Raw genomic sequence first — 25,294 nt, forward strand, 5'->3', positions numbered from 1 at the left:
GGTCTGGCCTCCCTAATGCTTGTTCTGCACAGTCTTGTGCGTTTCTGCTGATCGATGGTAGGAGGTTGCTTCACCCTCAGTCCAACACTATCTCCCTCTCTTTTCCTCTGCAGCCTCCTGCCCCTTCTCTGCATTTTTCTCTCGCAACTTTCCATCGGTTTTCTTTCCTCATCTTCATCTCTCCTCTTTTTCCTCTTCGTTGCCACAGGACAATCACACAGGGCTTTTCTTTGGCGTGGACGTTTCCTTCCAGTGTGGTTGCCTGACTCTCCTTTAGTGCTGTCCTTAGATCTTCTCGTGGAAATAAAAAAAAAAGTTTTTTCTTTATTGACAGAGAATCGACCTGGTAGACTCAGATATAGGGGAAAAGCAGGTCACGTGAGTGTAGGAAACGCACTTACTAAGAACTCTCCTGCAGTAATAATTCATGCCTGTTTTTGTATCCTGACCTGTGCCTGCTCTTTTCTTTTCTGAGTGCAAGAGTTATATTCTATGCATGCCTTCCTGGAAGTATCTGCAGTATTTTGGACCTTGAAGTCCCTGGCCATCCTCTCTGGGCAGCAGTAAGACTGGAAATGTGCACTATCCTGACTGACCACCACAGCACAGGGAAGCTCCTTCAATGTTGTTGCACCTCTCAGAAGCAAAGTGGAGTTAAAGCCTTACAGGATTGAAAACACTTGTATCAAGTTCTCTCACAAGCGTCGCTGTTTGGGACTGAAGAGGCTGCGTTCGGTTAATAATTAATGGATGGGCAATATTTTTGCCAGAACATGAGTAAAGCTAGATCTTGAAAGTATTGCAAACCTGAAAGCAGAAGAAAAACGGGGAATACAATTCCCTAGCAATCCATGCTGTAGGTGCTCGTCATATTTCACAATTCCCTGTTATGAAGGAACCACATTTTTCCTGCATGCATATCCATGCACCTGGTGTACGGAAGAGCTCTCTTAGTAACTGTGACAGGTTACTGCCTGGTCCAGCTGTGTGTTCTCTGTTTTGTGCCTGGTGTTGTGTGTGTACAGTTTATATTGTCCCATTTGCGTTTTTAGGACAGAGCTTTATAAAGACAGATTTAAAGCCGATGGGATAATTCAGTGAGGTGCTCCACAGCTTGGGCCACGCTGCCCTGCTGCCCAGTTGATCTGCTTCCCTGCTGCCCTGTTGCTTTGCTCCCCTTGCTGCCCTGTTGCCCTTCATGTTGCACTGCTGCCCTGTTGATCTGCTGCCCAGCTGCTGCCCGGTTGATCTGATGCCCTGTTGCTCTGCTCCTCTGCTGCCCTGTTGATCTGCTGCCCTGTTGCTCTGCTCCTCTGCTGCCCTGTTGATCTGATGCCCTGTTGCTCTGCTCCTCTGCTGCCCTGTTGATCTGCTGCCCTGCTGCTGCAATGGCTGTTTACCCCAGCAGCCCGGCCTCGCGCTTGCCGGCCCCCGCAGCCGGGCCCCGAGTTCCTGTTGTTGTAGGGTGTGAGTTTCCCGAGATAGAGCTGGGGGGGAAGCACTGGAGGATGTCTTCTTCCTGAATGACTGAGGAGCTCTTGTTTTCTGTGTGCGTTTGGCCATGGGCGCTTGTGTGTTTCGGGGAGGGTGTGTGTGCGTCTGGGCGTGCGCAGCGTGTTTGTCGAGACATGCGTGTGAGCGGTAGGGTTTCCGTGTCCTTTTGGGGGGAGCGCGGGCGTCGGAATTTAAGCCGAGAAAACTAAAGAGAAGCGTAAATATTGTGTTCCTGGATCGTTTTCACTTTGTGCGTAGCCTCTTTGACTGGAATTAGGAGCTGTCACTTTAATTATAGCCAGAGTCCATGGGAAGCTCCCACAACGACAGGGGCTCCGGTTTTGCATCTCTTGTGCGCCATTCTCTTCTGCCACCTTTCCCTCACTCGCGGCATCTTTTTTTTAAAGTTATTTTTCATTCTTTTTCCCCCTTCCATGCCAGTAGTTAGCTAGCACAAGAGGCTACAGCTCAGATCAATCCAGATTCAGTCCAGCAGGCTGAAGTGTGGCATGTACCCAGTACAGTGCAGAATGCAGAGCGGAAGGGGGCACTGCTGCACTCTAGAGGAAGGGACTTCCCCAAAATCTGCTCCAGTGATTGCCCTGCTGTGTAGGTTTCCAGGTCTACATTGCAAAAGCGAATTAATCCTGAGCCGATTCATCTGGTTAAATAAAAGAATAAAAAAAATCTGCACACACAGCATGGCTTAGGTTTTTTCACCATGCATGGTCAGGTAACGATGTTCATGACCCTGGTGGTTTTGTCAGTACAGGAGACTATGTTGCCATGATGGAGAAACGGCCTTTGAGTGCAGCCTTGAGTGCCTCTTTAAGACACGACTATTGAATGCTACTCCTTTTCCATCAGAGCAGGAGGACTACGAATCCCAGCATGCCCCAGGAGGGGGGGTTTAAGGATGGTAGTCTCCCAGCCTATAGCAGCGAACCTGGAGCCAGATGGCTGCCATGCCCACGACAGCGGTTGTCAACGGCGACGGACATTCTCACAGAGGTATGAGCTGGACAGCTGTCAGAGAATCCCACAGACCACTGCCCACGGTCACATGGTTCCCCCTCCCTCCCTCCTTCACTATGTCGCTTTCTCTCGGGGGGGGGGAGGGGAGAGCAGTGAATACGGAGGGAGGGGTGAGAGAGGAGGGGAGGGGAGGGGGGAGAGGCAATGGGTCGGCTTACAGCTCGTGAGAGAGCGCAGGAGCAGGGAGAGTGAGGGAGGGGAGTATTCTCTCCTTATTCCCTCTGCCAGAGAGAAGAAGGGAGGCTTCAGCACTTGTTACCCTCCTTACCGAGAGACGCCAAAGGGAGACCGGTGGCTGGATATCGGCGCTGTGACAGAGGGAGAGAAGGAGAAAGAGGAAGAGGGAGGGAGAGAGAGAGAGAGATAGAGAGGGGTGGTCGAGGAAGAGGGCGATCATGCCTTTTCGGAGAGAGCCTCGCTGTGTCCCCCCGCCTGCCTCCCGCGACAGCCTGTGTGTCATTTGAGGAGGGGATGGCCGGGGCGTCTCTGTTTCTGCTCCCACGCTCACACTGCCATGCCAGGGTCTAGGAGACAGCAGGAGCCCCGCTGAAGTCATGGCCCAGGTAAGGAGGGGTGGGGGTGGGGATGGGGGGGGCAGCGGTCCAGCAACCGCAAGAAGGGGGCCCATGTGAAACCCCAGCATCCTGGACCCCTAACCGGAACCAGCCCTGCAGCGTAGCTCTTCGTATCTGAGGTTAGAAATGACAGCTTGTCACGGGAGGTTAGGACTGCTGTACGGTTTTTCAGTCCTGGTTGTTATGCTCATGACTGGGGAGCTGTGGGAAAGCGCCTCTGGAAAACCGTGGCTCGCGGGCTGGAGAGGACCGGTTCTGAGGCTGTGGCGCTGGGACAGTGTACAATATTGTCTTCTTCATCACCGTGGCTCGGACGCTGCTGCCGCCGGTGCCAGGAATCGCTCGGGTGAGAAAGAAACATTTAGGCAAAATGCGCCCTCATTGATAATACTGTAATTTGAAGGACCGATTAATCTGAGTGCACCCAGGAGAGAACTGCGCTCGTACTTCAGAGAACCACCTTCTTTGCTGTGGCGAGAGTGTTTTATTTTATCGACACGTTTATATTTTGGTACATTAAAATGTGGAGAAAGAGGATCCTCTATAATTGACTAAAAACAACAACTGTGGATTGTCTTCTAGTAGGGTTACTCTGCTCGTGACTGAACGTGTGATGTTTTATTCATCTCTATAGATTTATCACAGGATGCAGAAATGATCCAGTAGAGGCTGAATCAGTCCTTACTGAAGTTGTCTTTGAGATATTGTGTTATGCGGTCGATACTGCAGGGAGCGTAACTGTAGTGTGTGTATTATCGGTTTGTTTCCAGCCCATTCCAGCTCTCGATTTTAATGCGAGCGTCCCCTGGAAATCCAAAATTAAATTCAAATGAGGGTCTCCTGAAGGGTTACATGGACAAATGAGGACGGTGAGGGGTGGTTTTTAAGAATGGGGAGGTTATTTGTCTGTGCAAGTGAGAGAGAGAGGGACTGGCCGCTCTGTGTGTGTGTGTGAGTGCGCGCGCGTGTGTGCCTCTGCCCGTTCTGCACTGCGTGTGTGTGCGAGTGTGAGCTCTCATGGAAGAAGGGTGTTGCCTCCCTGGGAGCTCGGTGCTGCTCTGTGTCAGCGCTGACAGGCAGGGCCCCTGCCCTGTGTGTCTCACGCTGTGGTCCTCCTACCTGTAGCTGCTGGAGTCTTCACAGAGCGGGGATCTGCCTCCACCCCCCACACACATCTACATACATTCAACTCCTGATAATCCCACAGGGCGAAGGGGAGGGGTGGGGGGGGGGTTATTATTTATTCATGCGTAGCACAAAATGTGACCCCTGTGGAGAGCCCCTGTCCGGAGTCCCATTAATCCCAGGTGCTGAATCCTTTCTGGACTCTGGACTGTCGCCTTGCACTCATTAGCGCGGTCGTGCTTAGTATTACTGAATGGAGCTGTGATGTTTTATTCATCTGTATAGATTTCCATGAAGCCATCCTTCCTGAGCTTGTCTGTAAGGTGGTGTGTGGGATACAGCAGGTATTGGACGGGGGGCTGGCTGTTTGACACAGCGTATTTATCAGTTTGCCTCCTGCTCCAGCCCGGCTGCAGGGTGATTGGGAAGGTCTGTTTAGAGACGAGGAGGATCTTTGTGGTAGTATAAGCCCCGTTTTTCGATCCTCCCTGTGTATTGATTCATTTCTCTCTCCTGTGCTCTACTTTCCTGATCCGGTTAACAAACCCATCTGTTTTGAGATATCATTTCGTATGTGCATGAACTATAAATTTGCGGCCGACGACTGAAGCCCTCCCACTCACCAGCGATGGTTCGAGTGCTGGTGTGGGGTGATGTCGACACTCCCTGCCTCCTGCTTGCCAGCGATGGAGACCTGAGGTGGCGCTGGAGCCCAGCAGTGGTCATGCTAGTTGCTGGCACGATCGACAAAGGGCCTTCTGCCAGGCTGAGAAGTCAATCAGTTGATTAATCGGTGAATGAATCAATATTCATATTACACTGCGCGGTCTAGCGTTGAGTACTATCTCAAAATGCTTTGCAGAGTGAGGTTACTGTTGGATGCATTTAGTACATGGTTATCTAGGCTTACACACATAAAGCTAAAATATGAAAATACAAATTTGCATTAAGGCTGACAGCCACAGATAAGTGTATTTGGTATTTTAAGCACTATTACAAAACCTATAAAAAACACAGGCAGCTGAACATTTAAGCATTTAAGCAAGCATACCTATAATTAAACCTGTCCTGCTGCCTAAATTTAAATCTTTCAAGCTTTTTAGAGGAAACACTTGGGTGCCTCTTAAAAAAGTCTTTGGTTGCAGCTGAGATCAGTCCTACGGTTCAGATCTTTGCGTAGACACCGATGTGTGTTTTTAGGCTCTCACTGAAACGGGGGATTCCCACATCCCGCAGCGACAGCCTGCTCATATCCATGTCATCCTCCCTCAGGATGAGGTCCGTGCTAATTGAAGCGTTGTTCAGCCATGGCCTTGCCTGTTGCCCCCCCATCCCTGCACCTCTCCGGTCCCTGAGCCAGGTGCTATGTGCCATGAGGGTGCTGTCCTTCACTGTGCTGTGGGCTCTTCTCCCACTGTAAGGGCACTGAGCACTGGGCATGGAAGGCATGAGGTCTGAGCCTTTATTTGCCAACACTCTCATAGAATCGGCTTTTATACTAGAGACCTACTGGGCCTTTTTCCAACAGGCAGCAGCTCTTTTCCAGCAGGGAATGCGGCCACTGTTTGCAAGCGCGAGTTTTTTTTGTTCTGAATTAATGAACCTCATTTCAGTGCTTGATTTACTCAGGAAGAAAACAGGCTTCAGTTTGTTATGATTATTATTATTTAGTATTTCTGTAACATGTGAAGTTCCAAAAACAGTGAATCCACTGTTCAAAATCCAAATGTATTTATCTCTGTTTAGGAAACCTTCCCGCAATCATCATGATGCATGTTTGTTCCAAACTGGCCTTAACCTGAAATGAAAATATTGTTTTTATTAAGAGCCTCCAGGGGTGTATGGCCAGCTCACAGCTCTGTATTTGCTTTTTTTTGGCAAAGAGGGACAGAGTAAAGAACTGATGGACACAGTGATGAACTGTCATCAACTGATGAACCTAGTCAGGTTTTTACCAGTGCTTGCTCTAGAACTGTGATTTCCATCCCAGATCTTGGAGGAACACTGTATCTCCTGGCCCTCAATCCAGCTGAGCTCTACATGTAATTTAATTGATGCCTTAATTGATCTGCTTGCTTTTTTACACTTTAATTTTTTTTTTTTCATTGGTCAGTCCTGAGTGTCAAAGAGACCCTACTGTTACACAGTATCTCATCAACTTGCTGGCTTTAATCGGTTGCTTTTCAGGCAGCACACCTGAATATGGGAGCATTTCGCTACAGATATGATACCAATTACAAATTCCATTTGGGCATTCAAGCAAAAGCTAAAGGAAGATTTTACATGTCTAAAATAGAGAGCTAAAATCAGAAAAGGCAGTATTCTTCCAGGTGCAGGGTCAGGAAGCAGTATTTAGAAGGTGCTGTCTCTGCTTCCTGGTGTGGTGTAGGGCGGGGCAGGGCAGGATGTATCCCCCTCACTGCTCTCCGAGTGTTGAGGCTGCTGATTGGAAGTAATTGCACTGGTGTGTGTGACCCTGGCTTGTTCTTTGTAGAGTATGCTGCACACGTGATACATTTGCTGCCCGAACAACACTTCATTGTCACTGCAGATTTCCCGATACTTGCTAACTATTTCAAAATCCGTAATGGCAATGCTGACATCTAATAATCCCTGTGTGAGGACGTGAGATGGGAAACCATGACAGCGATGCTTGGTTCCCTGATGCCCGTTGAGAGAGCAGGAACTCTGTCTCCGAAGCCATGTGTTGCATTTAAATGCTTCCCCGCCTTGTTGACCAGCATTCAGGCTGTCGGTATCTGTCTGAAGAAGAATGCTCATACATGTGATGGGGTGTAGCCGCTCTCAGGGCAGAGATCCAAGACATGGCGAGAGAGAAATGCGAGGTTCCATGTGCTTCCCACGGTAGGACCTGGAAGAAGTAATAAGTGTCAGAACAGGATCAAGCAGATTATGTAAAGTCCCTGTCTAAGAGGATGCAGCTGTGCCTGTCCCGGCCCCTGCTCTGTGGGTGAAAAGTGCAGTGTGTCACCTTGTGAGTCCCCTGGTCTAGAAGGTACTGTATCCGGAGAAGGCAGTGGGAACTGAAATTAGTTTGCTTTCTGACAAAGTTGCAAACTGGCTCCGCAATCCGCCGGCAAATTTCACCACTGACACGGTTGTAGATTGTTGCCTCTGCAGCTTCAGTAAAGGACAATTTGCCGTAGGTAAGGGCAGGAGAACGGTTGAATATCAGAGGAGGCTATTTGTGCTAGTCCTCACAGCCCTGTGGTAGCTAGAAGTTCACTAATCACTATACTGCACAGCCTTTCCTTGTACTCGTAGTAATTTGATGCCTATCAGCGTTTTAATTTAAGGCCAGAGTCTAGGGTGTCTCTGGACAAATAGTACAATTTTGGAAAACCATGTGTGTGTAGAATCCAGACTCATTTTTGCTTGGTAATAAGGCACTTGTACCTCGTCATGTATTGGCTGTCACAAATGTGCGATGTCCTTGCTTTTACAGTGCTTCGGTCTGTCTTGCTCATTTTTTCCATGAAGTAATAAGCCTCAAGCTTCTTTTGCTGCACTCTGCTGGGATGATGTCATGGTTTATCCTGGTGGGGTTTTAGCCATTGTAGCGTACTGATGCGGTGTTGCCGGAGTCGCGGCCTCTCTGCTCTTCAGCGCTCTGGGTACGAGATGTGCCGGGGGCCTCGGAGCAGTCAGGTGGATGGGGCGGCACCTGGCACAGAGTGTCGATAGAGCCCTCCTCCCTTGGAGAAGGGAGGATTGCCAAAACAAGACCGAAATGCCATGCTATGCAAAGAGCTGCCCAGTACGGAGCTGGCGCTGATGTTCGAGGGCACACCCACGTCTTCAGAATCCAAGTACAGTGTTGCAGAGAGTAAAGCGAGTTGCGAATATCAGTATTCAAGCCTCCGGTCTCGTGCTCTCATGTGCACCTTGATTTTCTTCTGGCATTAAAAGAGAAAAAAGGGCACAGGCTCAGCACAGCGCTGCCATGTTCCTGCACCGTTTGAGAAGGGGCATTGCTTAGCTTACACGACGCACGGGCAGGCTCTGAACACAAGCTGTTAGCTGGAAAAAAAATGCATGTGCTTTTCTTCCTCTGTGCACACACAGGAGTTCCAAGCCTCTGCTCACCTGTAGTCAGATGTATCAGTTTAGTTGCTGTACAGTTTCTGTGGAAGAGGGAGAAGAAATGCCTTTTTGCTGTTTGTTTCCTGCTTGGTTATGTTTCATTTCGTGCTACGTGTTTGTTTTCCATTCATGAAGTCGTTTGCCATTCAGGATAGCTCCCAGTAAGTTCTTCTGCACTGAAGGGTAGCACAGGTTTCTCATGCAATTTGCCATCTCAGGATTGAGGATTCAGAGGATTGAGCGGCTCTGATGTAGTTCCCTACTTCCGCCTGATGGCCGCCAGATTCTTTCAAGAAGGTATTTTTCACTGTAATAGTAAATGCAGCAGAGAGTAGGTGGAGCAGATGTCTCGAAGATACAACCGCACAGAACATGGACAAGGGAAGTAGGCGCTTGTGTGCAAAATAAGCTGTCAAATGGCAGGAGACTACAAATGGCATGAACCGAACTGGATCTGCCAGAGAATCCCATCTAGCCAGGGCACAGACAGGCCAGAGGTGAAGAGGACCAGTAGTGTCCGAGATTAGAGGAAGCCCGCTGGCTTTTAGTTTTAGTTTTGTGCCAGTCACAACGAATGCTGCAATGGTAGCTAGACAGCGTTGGATATTACGAATCTGTAGAAAGAACAGCAGGGTAGAATGAGAAAAAACACCAACTTGCAGGCAGCAGCTGAAGAAAAGGCTATGAATGGCTGGGAAGAAGCTTTACAGCGTTACAGAGGATTAGACATTTTAATGGCAACGAGAAACCTAGTGGGATTTCATAAAGTTAGCATTGTTCTCAGCTCCAAAGTGCAAGCTGTGTTTTACAACTTGCGGAGAACAGCTTTTCCAGCTAGCTTGTCCAACGTCCCACTTTGCTGTGCTTCTCGTTACCCATCTTACAAACATAGTTTTTTTTCGGGAGTTTTCCAGGATCCAGGATTTCCATATGGCATGCTGCTGGGATTTGTGATCAGGGCTCCGTGTTTGTCAAAAGCCCACCTGAGGGGAGTTTTTTCTTTCCCTGCACTGGTGTAGGGGAGAGAGTGGGCCAGCGGGTTTAGTTGCTCCACGGGTTTGTACAGACCACGTCAGCAGGTTGGATAGCTGGCGTGCAGGCGGAGGGACGCCCCCTCACATGCCTATCTCCTCCTGACACCTGGCCCACCCAGCTGAGCTAAGCCTGCACTGCGCTGGGCGTTATTCAGGGCACGAACGCAAACAAATGTTTTTTTTTTCTTTTTGAACTTGGAATTTTCTTCCTTTTTACTAAAATAGTTCCCAGATCGTTGGCTGGTGGTGGGAAAGGACGTAGCAGACAGAGAGAGAGAAGGAGTTTTGTGACTGGGCTCTGCTGTGGAGAGATCAGGCCCCCAGTTCCCACGTGGAGCTGTGTCTGTCACACACGTCCCCTTGACCGACAGCGTGGTGATCCGCAGGGCAGCCGGGGAAGAAGAGCTGTTTGTCTGCGATTGTCCTCTCCGGCTCCGTGATCCGGAGAACCGCGGGATGAGTTCACCAATTAGACAAGGACTCGGGCTTGGAGCAAGCGCCAGCCCCGAAAACCCCCCAGAACAGGTGCTTAAGCTGCAGGGGCAGCCGCTATTACAGACAGGCTGTCGACACCCATAAAATACCAATCAGATGTCTGCATTTCATTTCACACTCTGTCAGAAGCACTCAGTTCCAGAGTGCGCTTGTTTTCTGTCCTCCCTAAAGGAAAGAACAAAAACATTTGTGCATTTGCACATACTGTGGTTCTATTGATTCCTTTCAATTTATCATAAGGCCTGGGAATTGTTTAGATTTTCTTTATTATTAAATACCACATGTTTATGTTCAATACTTCACTTTGCATTCTGCGTTTCATATTCACAGCCATTACATTGTAAAGGTAACGTTAAGACAGCAAGGAGCATATTCTTGTTTTTTGCATGTCGTTTATATGCTGAGTTCACACCACCTTCAGTAGGAATAGGCACTTAATGACTAGCAATGCCTGCTGAGGGGCTATTGATTTGAAATTAGCAAAGCCGTTGACTGATTTGCATCGTATTTCCAGTATGAAAGCGACACAGTACTGAGCACGAAGTGGAGCAGACGCATGCAGAGCAGCATTGGGCAGTGTCACACAGGGCCTGGTGCGTCAGGCTGCTGATTGCTCCACAGGCACGACCAGGGGTGGTGGTTTTATTTAACAAGACAGGGCTTCATCAGTAGCCAGTCTGTTTGCACCCCAGGAGTCTAGGTCCCGACACGCCACCTTGGGGTCCAGGCGTGAAAATTGTTGTGGGTTTTGGGGTGTGCATCCGCCCTTCTAACTTAAAGGGAAGAGCCCAGCAGGCCTGGAGGAGACCGGGTGACTTCAGCGGGACTGTCCCTGGATGAGACGGAGGGAAACCCGTGCTGTAGAAGCTGCATTGCCAGAGCCATGAAAACGCGTGCAATTTTGTGTGCACGTTGTAATGCTGGCCGCTGCATTATAGCAAAGATATTGCTGCTCCAGAATCTGTCCAGAGAAGTGAATCCAATGCATTCTAAGGCTTAAGGGAGTGTCCTACACAAATAGGCCGAAGGTACTGAACCTTTTTTAGACTTGAACACTGAACACTGCAAGGGGAGTTGATACCAATATTCCCGATACTCAAAGGAATCCACTGAGCCTGTCCAGCAGACTGCATCGGAATGAACAGTGGAACGTGACCCAGAGGGTGCCGGTGCAAACAGCACAGCGGGCGCTTCTTTACGCAAAGGGTTGTGGGAGCGTGGAACGCGTGGCTGAAGCCGATACCCTGGCTTCTTTCCAGAGATGGCCGGGTGAGACTGAGATCCTCAGGTCGCTTAACCCCAAAGTACCGAATGGGCGAGATGGGCTGAATGGCCACCTCTCGCTGGTCACCTTTCTGATCTTCTCGTGTCCAATGATCTCTGCAGCCTGCCCCCGTCACGGACGGCCCACGACAGGCCCGCCCTGTGCCCACAGCGCCCTGCAGGCACGGACGCCTGCCCAGACTGCAGGGAGGCAGCTCCAACTTCTGTGCCGCTAATCTTCACCAGAACGTCTGAACAGGGGTTTATCTGTCCAGCGCAGAAGGGAGGGCAGGAGAGGAAGAGAGAGGGAGAGAGGGAGACATGGGGGAGATAGCTCCTCACAATACAGTCCATTCAGCCCTTTGGATTATGAAGGCTGAAGCTCGTTTGCTGCTGCACTCTATTCTTTCAGCCCACGGTGTAACTCAAAAGTGGGGAGAAGAGAGCTTAAGAAACGTTGATCGGCAATGTGTCTCGTGCTGGGAAAGTATTTCAGAATTTATATTCAAATGACCTGAAATTGGTTTAGCTGCAGCGTATTCTCTTGGGGCATGTTCTTATTGATTGTGGCTGTTAGCTGCACATTTTATTTATTTGCCCTGAGTCAGTGGGGAGCAAGGCAATTAAGCAGTTGTAAGATAAAAAAAAGCTGTACTTGTGTTGAGCGCAACATGCAGGGCAGGTATATGTGATGCAATTATAGAATGCCAGGGTGAGTCTAACAGCCTCTAGGTGCTATAAGTGGATCTCATCAATGGCTGCTTCCAAGAGCATCTCTTTCTTTTTTTAATCCTAGTTCTGGACAGTGCAGGGGCTGTAGAAAATGGCCCCTTTGTCTCATTCCGCTTTCTCGCTGTAATGCACAGTCCTTTCAAAAGAGATTCCTTTTGTGATTTGTCAGGCTCTCTCGGGGCCCCTGCAGTGCTGTAGTAGAGTCTGCCGTCTGTCTGGGTGTTAGAACGTGGTCGGTCCAGCAGGCTCGGCTGTGCTGTGACCTCACCAAGGGGCTCTGCAGGAGCACTAGGGCGGGGCAGGGCTCCTGGTGTACAGTGAGCGAGTCAGTGATGATTCCAGTCCTCCTCTGTGTTCTCAAGAGCCCTCTCCGCCCATGCTGGCCAGGGTGGAGCTCTGATCTCTGATGTGCAGCTGAGCTGTGACAATTAGGCCCTTGGTTGCCCTAAAACCGTTGTGTTTCACCTGGGGTTTTATTTTTACAGCAAAAACAGAACAATTGCAGTTCTGGAACTTGGTGCTTTCTAAACGGAAGCTGCCTCTTTATACACACCCTTGGTCATGCACTGGTCACAGCCTGGACTCCCAGGAGAGGTTAGCCCAAACACATGTGCATACGTTGCAGGAGTTCGATCTTTAAAAATCCGCTCCCACAACCTCTCAAGCAGGTGCAAGAGATACCCAGCTAATTTCCAAATGTTGCTGGAAGGCTGTAGTTTGGTTACGTTACACGTTGTGTTTTTGGGTGATGGTACTTGGGGATGTTTCGCCCACATTGCTAAGTTGTCCAAATGTTACGGAATCCCAGGTTGACAAGTGAGCAGTGCAGTAGCATTTTAACAATGTAACTCAGTTTTTGCCAGCATTCCCTTTTATCTGCTGATTTCTATTCTATGCAAACTTGCACCTTTCTCGTGAGGCTGCTACAGTTTTATTTGCTTCCCTGGGTGGGAGTCTGTTGAATGCTGCTGCTGCTGCTGCTTCTACATCGGCAGCGTGTACTCAGAAGCTGTAAAAAAAGGGTCATAGGCAGTTTTAGCACTCAGGAAATGCTGCTCAGCTGTGTTACATTTTGTTTTTGCCAGCAGTAAGCTGTGGAGAAGATGCTGCGTTGTGTGTTTTCTGCATTCGTGATTCCCTTTGGGTCGGCACTGTAGCACAGTAGTTGGCGTCGCTGCCTGGCAGCTCAGCGGCCCTGGGTTCGATTTTGGAGCTGAGGTGCTATCTGCGTGGAGTTTGTATGTTCTCCCAGTTTTCTCGTGGGTTTCCTCTCAGTCCAAAGACGTGCTGGTACTGTAGGTTAATACTGGCCCAGGTGTGAGTCTGTGTGCGTCTGCGTGTGCCCTGCGATGGGCTGGCACCCCATCCAGGATGTACCCTGCCTTGCACCCTGGCTCCCTCATGAGCCCATATTGGAAGCGATGGTTAGTAACGAATGAGTGATTGGTTTTGGAAAGTAATGGCGAATTTTCTGTGGTGTGTTACGCATTGTAATTATATTTTAACAAGGCTGTCAAAGATGTCGCTTGCAACAAGATTTCCTGGCGTCTTCCAGAGAGCCGCCGCACTGGCCCAAGATCACGGGCGTGTGACCCCTGCTCTGTCAGGTGGGGTCACCGAGCGCTCCCCCCGTCTCGGCGCGGCACAGCCCGTGGTCTGCTCTGTCGGCAGAGTGAGTCTGCGGCCCCGCTCTGAAAGAGAGCCGCCTGCGGACTGACTTTGTGCCGAGCGGTTTTAAGATTCTCGGGCTGTCCGTGTCCAATCGGCCACCGCCGGCGCGCACAATGGGCAGATTGTCCCAGGAAAGTAGGACGCGCATCTCAAGGAAGTAAACAGCTCGCTGTGTGTGAGCGAGCACATTGCATTGTTGACCTTTCCCAGACAGACTGGAGGTGCAGGACAGGGACGTCTGTGGCAGTGAGGCTTGGCCGGTTGTGTTAGGCTGATGCTGATAGAGCTGGGTTGAGATGGGGTGGGATATGAAAAAAGTGCGCAAGCCAAAGCAGAAACATAATGACACAACCACCTGTTAAAAAAAAAAAAAGAAATCGGTGTTTAACAGGACGCCTCAAAGAGGAAGGAGAAGACGCGACACAGGGGAAGTATTTAAGTGCTGCACAACAAAAATGACACAAAGGGGGTGGTACAGGGGCACATCGGTTGGCACTGCTGCTCGTGTTTGAGTGGGTTCGCTCTGATTTTCTTCCCACAGTCCAAAGATGTACTTGTTTGTTCACTGGCTTCTTGAGAAATGGGCCCTGGTGTGTCTGCGTGTGCCCTGTGATGGACTGGTGTCCTGTCCAGGGTGTGTCCTGCCTTGTGTCCGTTGCTTTGCTGGGATAGTCAGCTCCCCCATGACCCTGAACTGGTAGACGCTTGGAAATGCGTTGGATGGATGGCTTCTAGAAAGGGTTGTGGAACAGGCTACCCAGTCATGCTGCTGAAGCTGAGACCGCCCTGTCTTCTTTCAAGAAATGGCTGGATGAGATCCTTTGATCAATTAACTGGTAGCTGCCAAACTGGGCAATTGTTAGCCTTTCTTGTGCTTTAATGGAGCAGAATATGGCCAAATCAAACTTGAAAGAAAACGTCCAATAATCCCACACACACAAAAACTGAAACAAAGGGAAAGGGCATTTGTTCTAAATTCGATAAATAATAGTTTTGTGCTGTGTTTTAGCGTTCATAATTTGTATAGGCATTATAATAATAATAATAAAAAACTTTATTTTATAAAGCGCCTTTGAAGGTGGCTTCTCAAAGCGCTTTACAGAATGACAGCAACAATAAATAAATACAAAAGATAAAACACAATTGCATACTGATATGTGTCGCACGTACTGGCCTGCAGAGGTAAGAGAAATGGTCTCTCTGCTAAAAAGAAGTTGAAATGAAAATGTCTTTGATGGTTTAATTTTTTGTGTGAAGCAGCCCAAATTAATATGTCAGAACCGGCTTGCGAGGGAAAGAGGAAGATGCTTTAGAAAGGTTTCCAGTTATTCACCTTTTGCTCACTTTTTAAGTCATTTAAGTCCTTTAAGTCAGATGTTAAACCTGCAGGTTCCACTCTTTTTTCTGGGCACTGCTGTTGTGCCTTTGAACAGGATATCTCAGTGCAGCAGTCAAGTGTCCTACTCTATGGATTGCTACAATAACAAATTGCTACAAACTGATTCATGTAATCATCCTGACTCTATGAGGGTTGTATCTGAAAGGACTAATGCTGGTTGTACTGTAAGCGACTCCTTTAAAGCGCTCACTAATTACATGACCCCTGATTAAGTCTCTAATGAAGGCATCAGATTTGTCATTAATCCTGTATTTTAGGGAGACCTTTAAACAGCACCAGTATTTAAATTTGCACCAAACCGAAATGAGTTTAATATGCCAGCCTGAATTAATGCTCATTTCTGATTCCTGGAAAGCAATAGTGATCTTGTCATTCAGTCTGATGCTGTGATGTCAAGCTCTCAAGCTTTTATTAATTGTTCCATATATGTATATATCACTGCTGTTTTGTTTACTGCTGTTTTAAATTTGCCTTTTGTTAACTGACCCCGGATTGAGCTGAACCGGAAATCGGTGCCAGCGCACTCCAGACAGCACTGCTGGTCGGCGTGGTGTGGGGTCTGCTCTGTAGAAGGAGCTCTGTGGCTGAAGAGTGGAGCGTGATGCCAGTGTCTCAGATCACCACGGTTATGATAACACTGATGTCGGAACAGTGGCTCCCAAATTAAGTTCCAAATGTACAAATCCAGTTAGCAGCCTTGCCACAAAACCTACTCATTTTCCAAAACAGCTGGCTCTTAGGTGAACTGGTAGAAGTGAGTTCTGGTGTCATTACCCTGAATTTACCTCACATTGTGCTGCTATGGCAGTTTACAGACAGTGTTTTTTTCTGGTGCAATGCAAGATCTGTGTTGTTTCCCTTTTCCTGTGAAATTATCTGCTGTGCGACGGTAAAATAAATCATCTCTTATGATACTCGGAGGAACCAAAGAGCTGTTTCAGCAAACTGGGAATCGAGTCCACATTCACAATGAAAGACCATGTGCAAGAGGTTAAAGATCAGCGTACAGCTGTGCAGGGCTGAGCTGAGGTGTGGCTGTGGAGGAAAAGAAATGGAGTTTTGTCTCCCTCTAGTGGTGTAAAATAGTATTGCACTCTCTCATTTCAATGAGATTAGCGCTGTTACTGCTCCAGTACAATTTCCTCAGCGCACTGTAAACAGGCAGATGGTAGAATATACAATAAGTGTTACCCTGTGTCATGGCGGACAGAAACTTAAGATGTTAAACGTTCAACAGGTAAAAGTGTTATTATTGTTAGTGAAACTGCTTAAAAATAAAGTTCAGAACATTTGTTGTAAAGATTTCACCAGTCCAAAGTAAAATCGTCAAAACTTGAACTGGATTTGAAAACCAGAGACTTGTGTTTGATATCATTATACGGAAGAAGCAGGGTGTTACAGTGGTATTTTGGGGGCTGTGTTTCTGTTGGTCACAGGGAGACACTAGGGGACACTGGCAGACTGTGTCCAGGTGTCCGACACCCTGGACAGACCCTGGAGATCCCTCGTGTTCCTCGTACATCTGCTTCCTCTTTCACTCCTGGTGTCTCTCCTGCCCCAGTCGTCCCGGGCTTCGCAGGCATGAAGACCTGTGCGCTCATCGGGTTGCCACTGGCACTCGTTAGCTGCAGCTGCAGAATCCTCTTTCCCCATCACTGCTGGGCCCACTGCTGCTTCCTGTCCCTCTGTCATGGCCTGCTTTGTCCACAAGGGGGCTAGAGACCGCATCGGGTGTGTCTGCCGCTCTGCTGGCAGGAGCTCAGGTGACCTGCCGTGACGACATCGGTGAAGCCTTGGGACAGTGGTGTCCAGTCCTGGTCCGTGTGACCCCCCCACACCTGCTGGTGTTCATTCCAGCCCCCCCCACATGAGATCACTGAAGCCTTAAGTGATCTAAGCTAAGAAGTTGCTGCATTGGAATGTTTGCATTTTGTTTCCAGCTACAAGTCTGGGAATTTATTTCATTTCCAAATTACAATAAAGCCCCACCGTGTTTAAGAGCTGGGAGGGAACAGTTCAAATTATTAAGTCAATGGAATGATGGTCGACACAAAACCTGAGGTGACATAGTCCATGCTGCTGCCACCTGTAGTATGAAGGTGCTGTTTTCTCGATAAGTGGTTTAGCACGTAAGGTCAATAGGATCCTTCACCTCACCTTAGCTTGTGCTTCCTTCAAAGCCACTCAGCTCATGAACGATCATCGAATCAAAATGACACCCAAAACATTTCAGCACTCTCCAGAAATACATGAATAAGTTTCTTCTGATGCTCATTGTGAGTACATCCGCAGAGAGGCACCCCGGAGAAAGCCTCCCTAACTTGTAGGCCTGTTTCTTATGATTTATTGAACACGATGTCGAGGCACAGTTTCTGTTTGTCCGTTACTGTAGGTGACATTTTTGATGTGGTTGCTAAAATAATGAAGGATTTCTGATACAGGGCTCAGTAATGCATCACCAGTCTACCATGGTCCTAACAGTATGGTCAGATATTATTTATATATGAAGCAAGCTTGAGAACTGTTTGTGCCATATTTACAAGCCTACATGCTCGTGGTATTTTAGATCTTTTAATTAAAGACTTAGAACATGGAGACACTCTGAAACACAGGGAACTACAAAAATGTACTCCTCGCAATTCAAGCATAGTATCGATATCCAGTGAGTCCTGTGGATGTGGGGTGTGGGGGTCTCCAGTGAGTCCTGTGGATGTGGGGTGCGGGGGTCTCCAGTGAGTCCTGTGGATGTGGGGTGCGGGGGTCTCCAGTGAGTCCTGTGGATGTGGGGTGCGGGGTTCTCCAGTGAGTCCTGTGGATGTGGGGTGTGGGGTTCTCCAGTGAGTCCTGTGGATGTGGGGTGCGGGGGTCTCCAGTAAGTCCTGTGGATGTGGGGTGCGGGGGTCTCCAGTGAGTCCTGTGGATGTGGGGTGTGAGGGTCTCCAGTGAGTCCTGGGGATGTGGGGTGTGGGGGTCTCCAGTGAGTCCTGGATGTGGGGTGTGGGGGTCTCCAGTGAGTCCTGGATGTAGACCACGCTGGTTATTTCATTACTGCTCTCAGTGGGGGATTGTAATGCCAGGGGCAGCCGTGTGGAGCAGCAAGATTACATTTTCAGCGCAGTGGGAACCTCTGTGAGTTTTCCTTTAGGGAAGGCACCTGACGGGATGGTTATAAAGGGGGGCGTTGAGGTCAGGGAGGCTGGAGGTGGGGCACGACAGGAAGCTGTCCTCCTCAGTCACAGGAAGCAGTGTCTAAAGGGAAAAACAACGCAGATGCTTGAATAGAAGAGCTGAGGAAAAACTGAGTGTGTGAGCAGAGTGAGTGAGGGGGCGTTGACTGGAAACAACACGCATTTAAAAAAAAAATGTAATTATAGCTTGGTCATATATTTCTCGGAAGCAAAAGGGAAGCTCTTTTTCCTCCGTGCCACTGACCCCTCCCGGACAGGCTTCTGTGTCGTGTTTTACATTGGAGACCCCTTTCGGCTCTACTGGCAGGCTGCAGCCCTGATCTCCACTCTGTGACCACTTTACCCTAGCTGCAGTCAAGGGTGAGATCCCAGTCATATGTGCTAAACATCCCCTGAAGCTATACCATCCTGAAGCAGTGGCCCCTGGGCTTTCCAGACGTGTGTATAGTATCGCACAGATTTCAATACCACCAGTCAACTGAAAGCAAGAGAAGAGGAAGCAAGTAGAGTTGATTAAACAGATATAAACTCCACCGTTGTAGGTTACTGTTGTAGCCTAGGAACCTAATGAGTTAGGTCTTAGCTTAGCTTGGCTTCGCCCTCAGCTGTACCACATTGCTGTTCACATGTGAAGCGCGCGCTGGCTGGGCATCAGTGACTTGCTGCCGCCAGATCTGACCGGCTCGTGCTGAAACTGTTCTCATTGACCAGATCAAGTGCATCACAGAGAGGGACGGCTGGGCATCTGAGATTTTGTTACCATTAATTAGACAGTCATGACTGGCCGAGTGCATTAGGGAGAGGATGGGATGGTAAACTCAAGATTAATCCACTAATAGCCTTGCAAGTGAGAGAGAGCGCATTTAGCTGCGTTCCTTGATTTTAATGGCACCATGCCTGCTTTCCTGAAGAACAGCCATAGCCCTGTCTTGCTCATAGGCACGCACTTCAGCTGTGCTGGGTTTTACTGTTCTCAATGCTCAATTCAACAGGGCTGCAATGGAACAGCACGCACTAGGCCAAAGAACAGCACTGGTGAAGCTTGACTAGGGAGTTAAGTGTTTCAGGGTTCTGTAGCCTCAGCTCAGATGTCCACAGAAGAGACCTGCTCCTGGGCTACATTTTGCAACCTGCTCTGAAATCTAACCAGGATTACAGGAGTCAGTGCCCCTTTCTCCCTTCAAAAGAAGGGCCACTGTGTCAGATAGCAGGCAGGATAGAAGACACTGTTGTCTCCGCTCCCCACGTAAGAGCTGGGACAGGCAGGTTTGGAGGGGGACGCAGACCAGGCCCTGACAGTGCGTTACTGAGTGTGAGGGATTGAGTAACAGCCTGCTGCTGAATTAGAGAGCATGAGCCGAAGGAAGGAGAGAGAAGGGCAGCAGCCTTGTATTGTATGAGAGTGCCTGAGAGATTACACAAGGGAGTGGGATGGGATAGCAGCTTTGCATAGTATCGGCATGGAGGAGGGTGGCTATCAGTTCTGCTGTAGAGATGCTGGAGATAACCAGAGGAGAAACCTCGATCACAGCAGATTCACATTGTCGCGGAGGCTGGGAGGGGGGGTACAGAAATGGATTATATTCCAGGCCCTGAGAGCCAGGGTGGGGAGTGTGTTAAAATAAAAATGAGTGTGTTTGGTGGGCTGTGAGCCCCCTTTAACTGTGGTCAAGCGCAGAGCGTGATCTCTGAGGTGTCAGGGCCAGGAGGCTGCTAATGGCTAGGGGCTGGGCTGTGTGACGGAGGAGCCGCGTGGGAGACAGATGAACCGGGAGCCCTGTGAACACCCCAGCGGTCCCTGCGTGAAGGCAGCGGGCAGCGTTCGCTCGCTCGCGATGTCGTGGTGCCCCTGGAGAGGGAGGTTCGCTCACGCTGGGTTGGCTTTGCTGTGTTTCTGTCGGGGTGACTCAGGCTGCGCTCCCGCGTCAGGAGCGGATCCGGCGGCTCGACGCGCCCGCGGACCCCCCCCCCCGAGGGGTGCGCGTGTCGCCCCGCATTAGAGTCAGACTCCCCTCGCGGTCCGATGACTACGTGCTGCTGCCCTGCCTCCTGGGCAATGCTGTGAGCCATGGACAGACGCCCAGATGTAGCTCTGCACTGCACATCCCATAACTACATTCGCTTGCTAGTTACATCTGCACCATCCACGTATGATGAGATATATGCTTGACAATATACACGAAATCTGTGCAGAAAGCTTGAACGTGTTTGGCTCCGGGTGGCACGGTGGTGCATTGGTCATCATTGCTGCCTTGCAGTGCTGGGGCCCCGGATTCACTTCCTGACCAAGGCTGCTGTCACCCCATGTTCCTCCAGGTGCCTTCTCCAGTCCAAAGACATACTGGCAGAGTTGGCCCTGGTGTGAGCTTGTGTGTCTTAGGATGGACTGGCCTCCCCTTCATGGTGCACCCCTCCTTGCACCTGTGGCTTGCTGGGATCGGCTCCGGGTCCCCTGCGAGCCTGAACTGGGGGAAGCAGGAAGAAAATGGAGTGATGGATGTTGTAGGGATAGAGGAATCCCTTCCAATAATAACGTGACCAGCACACCGGGACTGGTGGCAAATTTCTGCTTCCATAAGCTGGAAGGCGTATTTACAATGAGTGTTTCTGCCACTGTCAATTAGTAATTGACTACACATGACTGAAAAGCATAAATAATAAAGTTTAAAACTGCATGTTCAGAAGCTACCTAGTATATCTCATGACACATCAGTAAAATGAAGAGGGCTGATTGCAAACGCAGGAAGATTTCAGCGGACGATTGCGATGGACCTGGCGTGTTGCCACTATGCTTACAGTATCTATCTGGACATCCCTGCCACCCCTGTGTGCAGCTTCTCTGGAGGCAGGCCTGTTGCTTCTCTGAATTGTAATGATTCATTTTCTCCACGAATAATTCAGCCTGGTATTTTGTTCGGCAATCTGACATCACTTGAGGCCGGGGAGAAGGAGATAAGAAAAAGAAAAGAAAAACATTTCTTTGTGGTCTAAAATTACGACGAAGAGTTTTATTTACGCATGAAGGTGCCTGAAGCAGTAACCTCTGCAGGCGCACAGCGGTAGGAAGTCAATGCGAGGGTATGTGGAAATGAATTCCCTGTTAATGCAAGCGGCCCTCCATTTCTGAAAGCGTCTCTCCATTATCCTGCCTCGACTCCCGGCAGTTCCCCTTCTCGCACTCTGACTCACGACTTCAGCTCTGCCTCCTGCAGCGACCTCTGCATGAGCCTTAGCCCCACGGTGGGGCATTACAAAATGCAGCCACCGTCATTGTTTCCAGGGCTCATGGGTGACGTTATCTTGATGCCTCCTGGTACATCACTTCCTGCCGCGAGCCTCCCATTCCGGGCTCTGATGTGGCCTTCTGTCCGGTAAACAACACAGATGTCTCCTGGCCCACCCCCCCAGATTCCTCTGCTCGGACGCGGCCCTTGAACCCCTCTCTGGATCCCCACCGCTCTTTCCAGGGAACAGGGTAACTTCGCACCAGGAGGGTGCCCGTGGTGCGTGTTTATTTACTTTGAGTTTCAGGTGCTGGGTTTTTTCACGTAAACTGCATTTTAAAACCGCGTGACGATGATTGCTTTTTAAAGGCTAAGAAAAAGAGGCCGTGTAGGTACCGGGTTCTTAAATGCGTACAATCCCTGTCCGTTCAACGGAATGAAGTGGAATTTTTGGTGGAGTTTCAAGTGGATTTTGCCACTGTTAATGCTGTGCAGGCCTCTGTGTGTCTCCCGTGGCTCAAGTAGGTAGCGGTGTCGGCATGCGAAGGCGGCAAAGGAACAGGTAACGGGTTTATTCCAGGCTGGAAAGAAAACGCAACGTTTCGGCTGTTCTTCAGGTGTGAATGACAGGGTAGACGGCAAAGGCTGTGCGTCTCCCGCTTCGCCGCAGCTGTGCAGTGGCCCGTGGGGAGGCCGTTCGGGTCATACGAGCTGCGTGTTGCAGAGCGCGAGACCGGCTCGGTGTGTGACGGGACCCTGGCGCTCCTCAGGGGAAGTGGCAGCGCCAGGATCTCATGCCCGCAGCCTTGCTGCCCACGCAGTGGCCCCCTGAAGCGCCCCCCCCCCCCCCCCCCCACATGGGCAGGGGTCGGTGCCGCCAGCGCCCGCGGGCTGCGAGAGGCGCCTGCTCCACAGATGTGTGCTGGGTCTGCCCTGGTCAGCTCCGTCAGCTGTAACACGGTTTTCAGACCAGTCTCTGGACAAGACACAGAACGGTTTAAGAGGAAGGGAGATGTTGTTCTACACGATACAGGGAAGTGGGTTGATCTGCAAAACCCCGCATGTCTCAGCTTTTATGCTAAGAGCAGTCGGTGAATATCTGTGTGTTTAGCTTATACTCAGGGGTGCTCAAGATGCTGGGAGAAGGCTGTCTCATTTGGATTTTGATTCAGCCACGTTCTTAATGGCAAGCAAATTGATTTCATTTCTCTTATTTTAGGAATGTTTTTAAAATTGCCTCTCCGGTCAAAAGCTGCATGTTTTTTTTGGGGGGGCGTGTCCGATACGATGTCACTCCCGTCAGTGGGAGTTAACTTAAGTTAAGATAAAATTAAATCATTGTCACTTTCTGCTGATAAAGGTGACGTCTGGCGGGGTTCGGGGTGTAGCCCAGAGAGGTCCCCCAGACTGCCTTTCAAACGAGATCGCGGGCGGGCTGCTCTGTCGGCTTTTACACATCATTCCCAATGTCTGACGGTCCCGCCGGGCTTTGGGCGGGCGGGTCTGTCTGACTGCCGGCGAGTTCGCCGGACCTTGACCGTCGTGGCCCGGTCGTGAGGAGCAGGGCTACCCCTCCCTCCCTTTCCCGTCAAAACCGCCCCTCTATCCCCGTCCAGCTCCGCGCCGGGCTTCTCCTCCCGATTCCTCTATTCCTGTCGAAGGCCAACGGGATTATTCCCACTGCTCCCTCCCTCTGCCCACCGGGATAGGCTCTGGTTTCTGGTGCGGGGCCAGGCAAGAGGGGTGATTCTCCCTCTCTCTCCCTCCCTCTCTCCCTCTCTCCGGCGCCGGGATTGGGGATCGCCGCTCAGGCGCGCGTGCCGGCAGGAGGAAGGGAAGGCGGGGGGAGGGGGGGGGGGCTGCCGGCCGGCGGGCAGGGCAGTGAGCTCACAGCGCACGGAGTTTGCGCTGCGCGTCGCGTCGCGTCCAGTCCCGTCCCGTCTCACTCAGGCTAACGGGCCAGCCGAGGGGGGAGAGAGGAGAGGAGAGCAGAGAGAGAGAGAGGGGGAGAGATTTCCAAAGAAGCAGGCAGGAGGCGGAGGAGGAGAGATGTAATAAACAGCTCAGGCAACGGAAAAGAGGGCGTTTAGCGGAGGAAACTAAGGAGGCGAAGACAACTGGATTATCACCGCTGAGATCCGCTTGAATAGTTTTTTTTTTGTTCGTTGGATTTTTCTGGGGGGATTTACTTCAACATTGGCTCAAACTTTTTTTTTTTATTTAATCGCCACTTCTCTCGGGGAAACACATACAGCACCAAACCCCCCCCCCCCTCCGCCCCCCTCCCAAAATATTTTTTCCGCCGAACAAGACCAGCTGCCCAATGAATGGCGTTGCCTTCTGCCTGGTGGGAATCCCTCCCTGCTCGGACACAGAAGTAAGTGCTCTCCGGGCGGGCCGGCTTATTTCTGGATGTGGCCGATAGCGCCCGTCTGCGGCGGGCCGCCGGGTGCGGACACAATTTGCAGAAGTGTTCATTCGAAGAGTCTGTGCTAGCTCTAGTGTGTGCGTGGTTTTCTTCTTGTGCTGTTCTTCATATACCGTAGTGGGAGACCAGAATGTCCTAAGAGGATTAAAGCGCGCACATAGAGCGATCGCTGTAGTTTCCGTCGCCTGTTTTGAGGCGACACTGAGGGAATGATGGTTTTTGGCATGGTGGCCGGACAGCGGGGCTGTGTGCCCCTGGCGTTGCTCAGTTTGCCGGGGGTGGGCCGGCAGCGGCGGCCGGGCTGTAGGCGGGTGAGTCGCGGTCGGACGGACAGTACCGGGAAGAGGCCGGGGAACCGGCTCATTGAAAGTCTCTCCGCAGAGGAAATGACGAGTCCCGCTCCGGGACCCGTGAGGTACCGGTTCCTGTGAGACCCACGACCCGGAGCTGGAGAGCTGTCATCGCCCGTCCGGTGTCGCTTTTCAGTCCGCCTCGCTTCCCGCTGTCCTTAACGTCACCGGTATTTTTTTCTTCATATATATATATTATACGTCTGATACGCGCTGTACCCATGCGATGTGGATCGGCCAGTTGCGTTTTTCACACTTTAAACTCCCTGATTTTAAGCCTGACTGCGGACGGGTCCCCGGTACCCCGAAAGTGGATCGACACCCCCTCCTGTGACTTCCGAATTGGGCTCTTTGCTTTAGAGACGTTGGGGATGTAACATGCATTCGCTTTCTTGCAGTTTATTTGTTGGAATATTTACTGTTCCAATCCCGCCCCTCGGCTGTTACTCTACTCCAGACCTGAGGGGTTTAAAATGCACTCCCATCTTTTCCTTCCGGTTGTTGCTCTTGCTTGTCGCTCGGAAAATTATAGACTTTGTCTGCGCCCTCCCACTCTCTAGACGTGGAGGGTGAGTAAAAGTTATCTCCCTCCTTGTAAACGCAGAAAATGTTTACGTGAAGTGTGTTGTTTACGAGCGCGGAATCCTGTGTTCCCATTTCCAAACACGTGTCAGAACGGTGTCCTTTCCCAACATTTGGAAGGAAACCCTCCCGTCTTCAGCTGTTTCAAGTCTTTACTTGTCCCTTTTCACGAATGATTGGTTTTGTTTGTTTCCTTAATGTCTCCTGCTCACAAAAACCCCTTTCTTTCCACTAAGCGAAGTGCGATCTGGACAGTGCGCCGGTAATATTCAAGTTGATCTCAGACCGCTGTGTCTAATTGGACAGAAATATTGCTTCAAACACATACTTTTCTGCTTCGTCCCTGTTTTGTTTTTATTTCTTCCCTGTCTGCATTGCACGCTGGTTTTTTTTTTGTCTATACTGTGCGTGCGTGAACAGAGTTATCTGTTCCCGGTGAAGTGACATCATTGTCATCTCAGACTGGAGCCTCTTACAAGGGCATTTTTGTGATCGGGTTTTCCCTGCTGTTTTGTGATTTCATTGTTGCACATCCTGAGGCCATACCTGAAGGAAATGTGTGGTGCTAGTTATCTTTTATAATGTGTGAATGTGA

General features: G+C 50.1%; 1 protein-coding gene across 3 annotated transcripts in view; it reads left to right on the forward strand.

Annotated features, from left to right (window-relative positions):
• Positions 1-2,372: 2,372 nt before the first annotated feature.
• Positions 2,373-25,294, forward strand: part of LOC102689547 (rho GTPase-activating protein 23) — a 95,929-nt gene continuing 73,007 nt past the window's right edge. Inside the window, exon 1 of one of the 3 annotated variants that reach the window (XM_069185799.1) lies at positions 2,373-2,505. In XM_069185799.1, the coding sequence (XP_069041900.1) occupies positions 2,386-2,505 (120 nt within the window). In that variant the 5' untranslated portion in view covers positions 2,373-2,385. Of the gene's footprint in view, positions 2,506-2,709; positions 3,093-23,217; positions 23,717-25,294 lie in introns of those variants that run through there. The other 2 variants (XM_069185802.1, XM_069185801.1) reach the window with 2 other exon arrangements.

Source organism: Lepisosteus oculatus, chromosome 28 (genome assembly GCF_040954835.1).
Source record: "Lepisosteus oculatus isolate fLepOcu1 chromosome 28, fLepOcu1.hap2, whole genome shotgun sequence".
In the NCBI taxonomy this organism is placed as follows: Eukaryota; Metazoa; Chordata; class Actinopteri; order Semionotiformes; family Lepisosteidae; genus Lepisosteus; species Lepisosteus oculatus.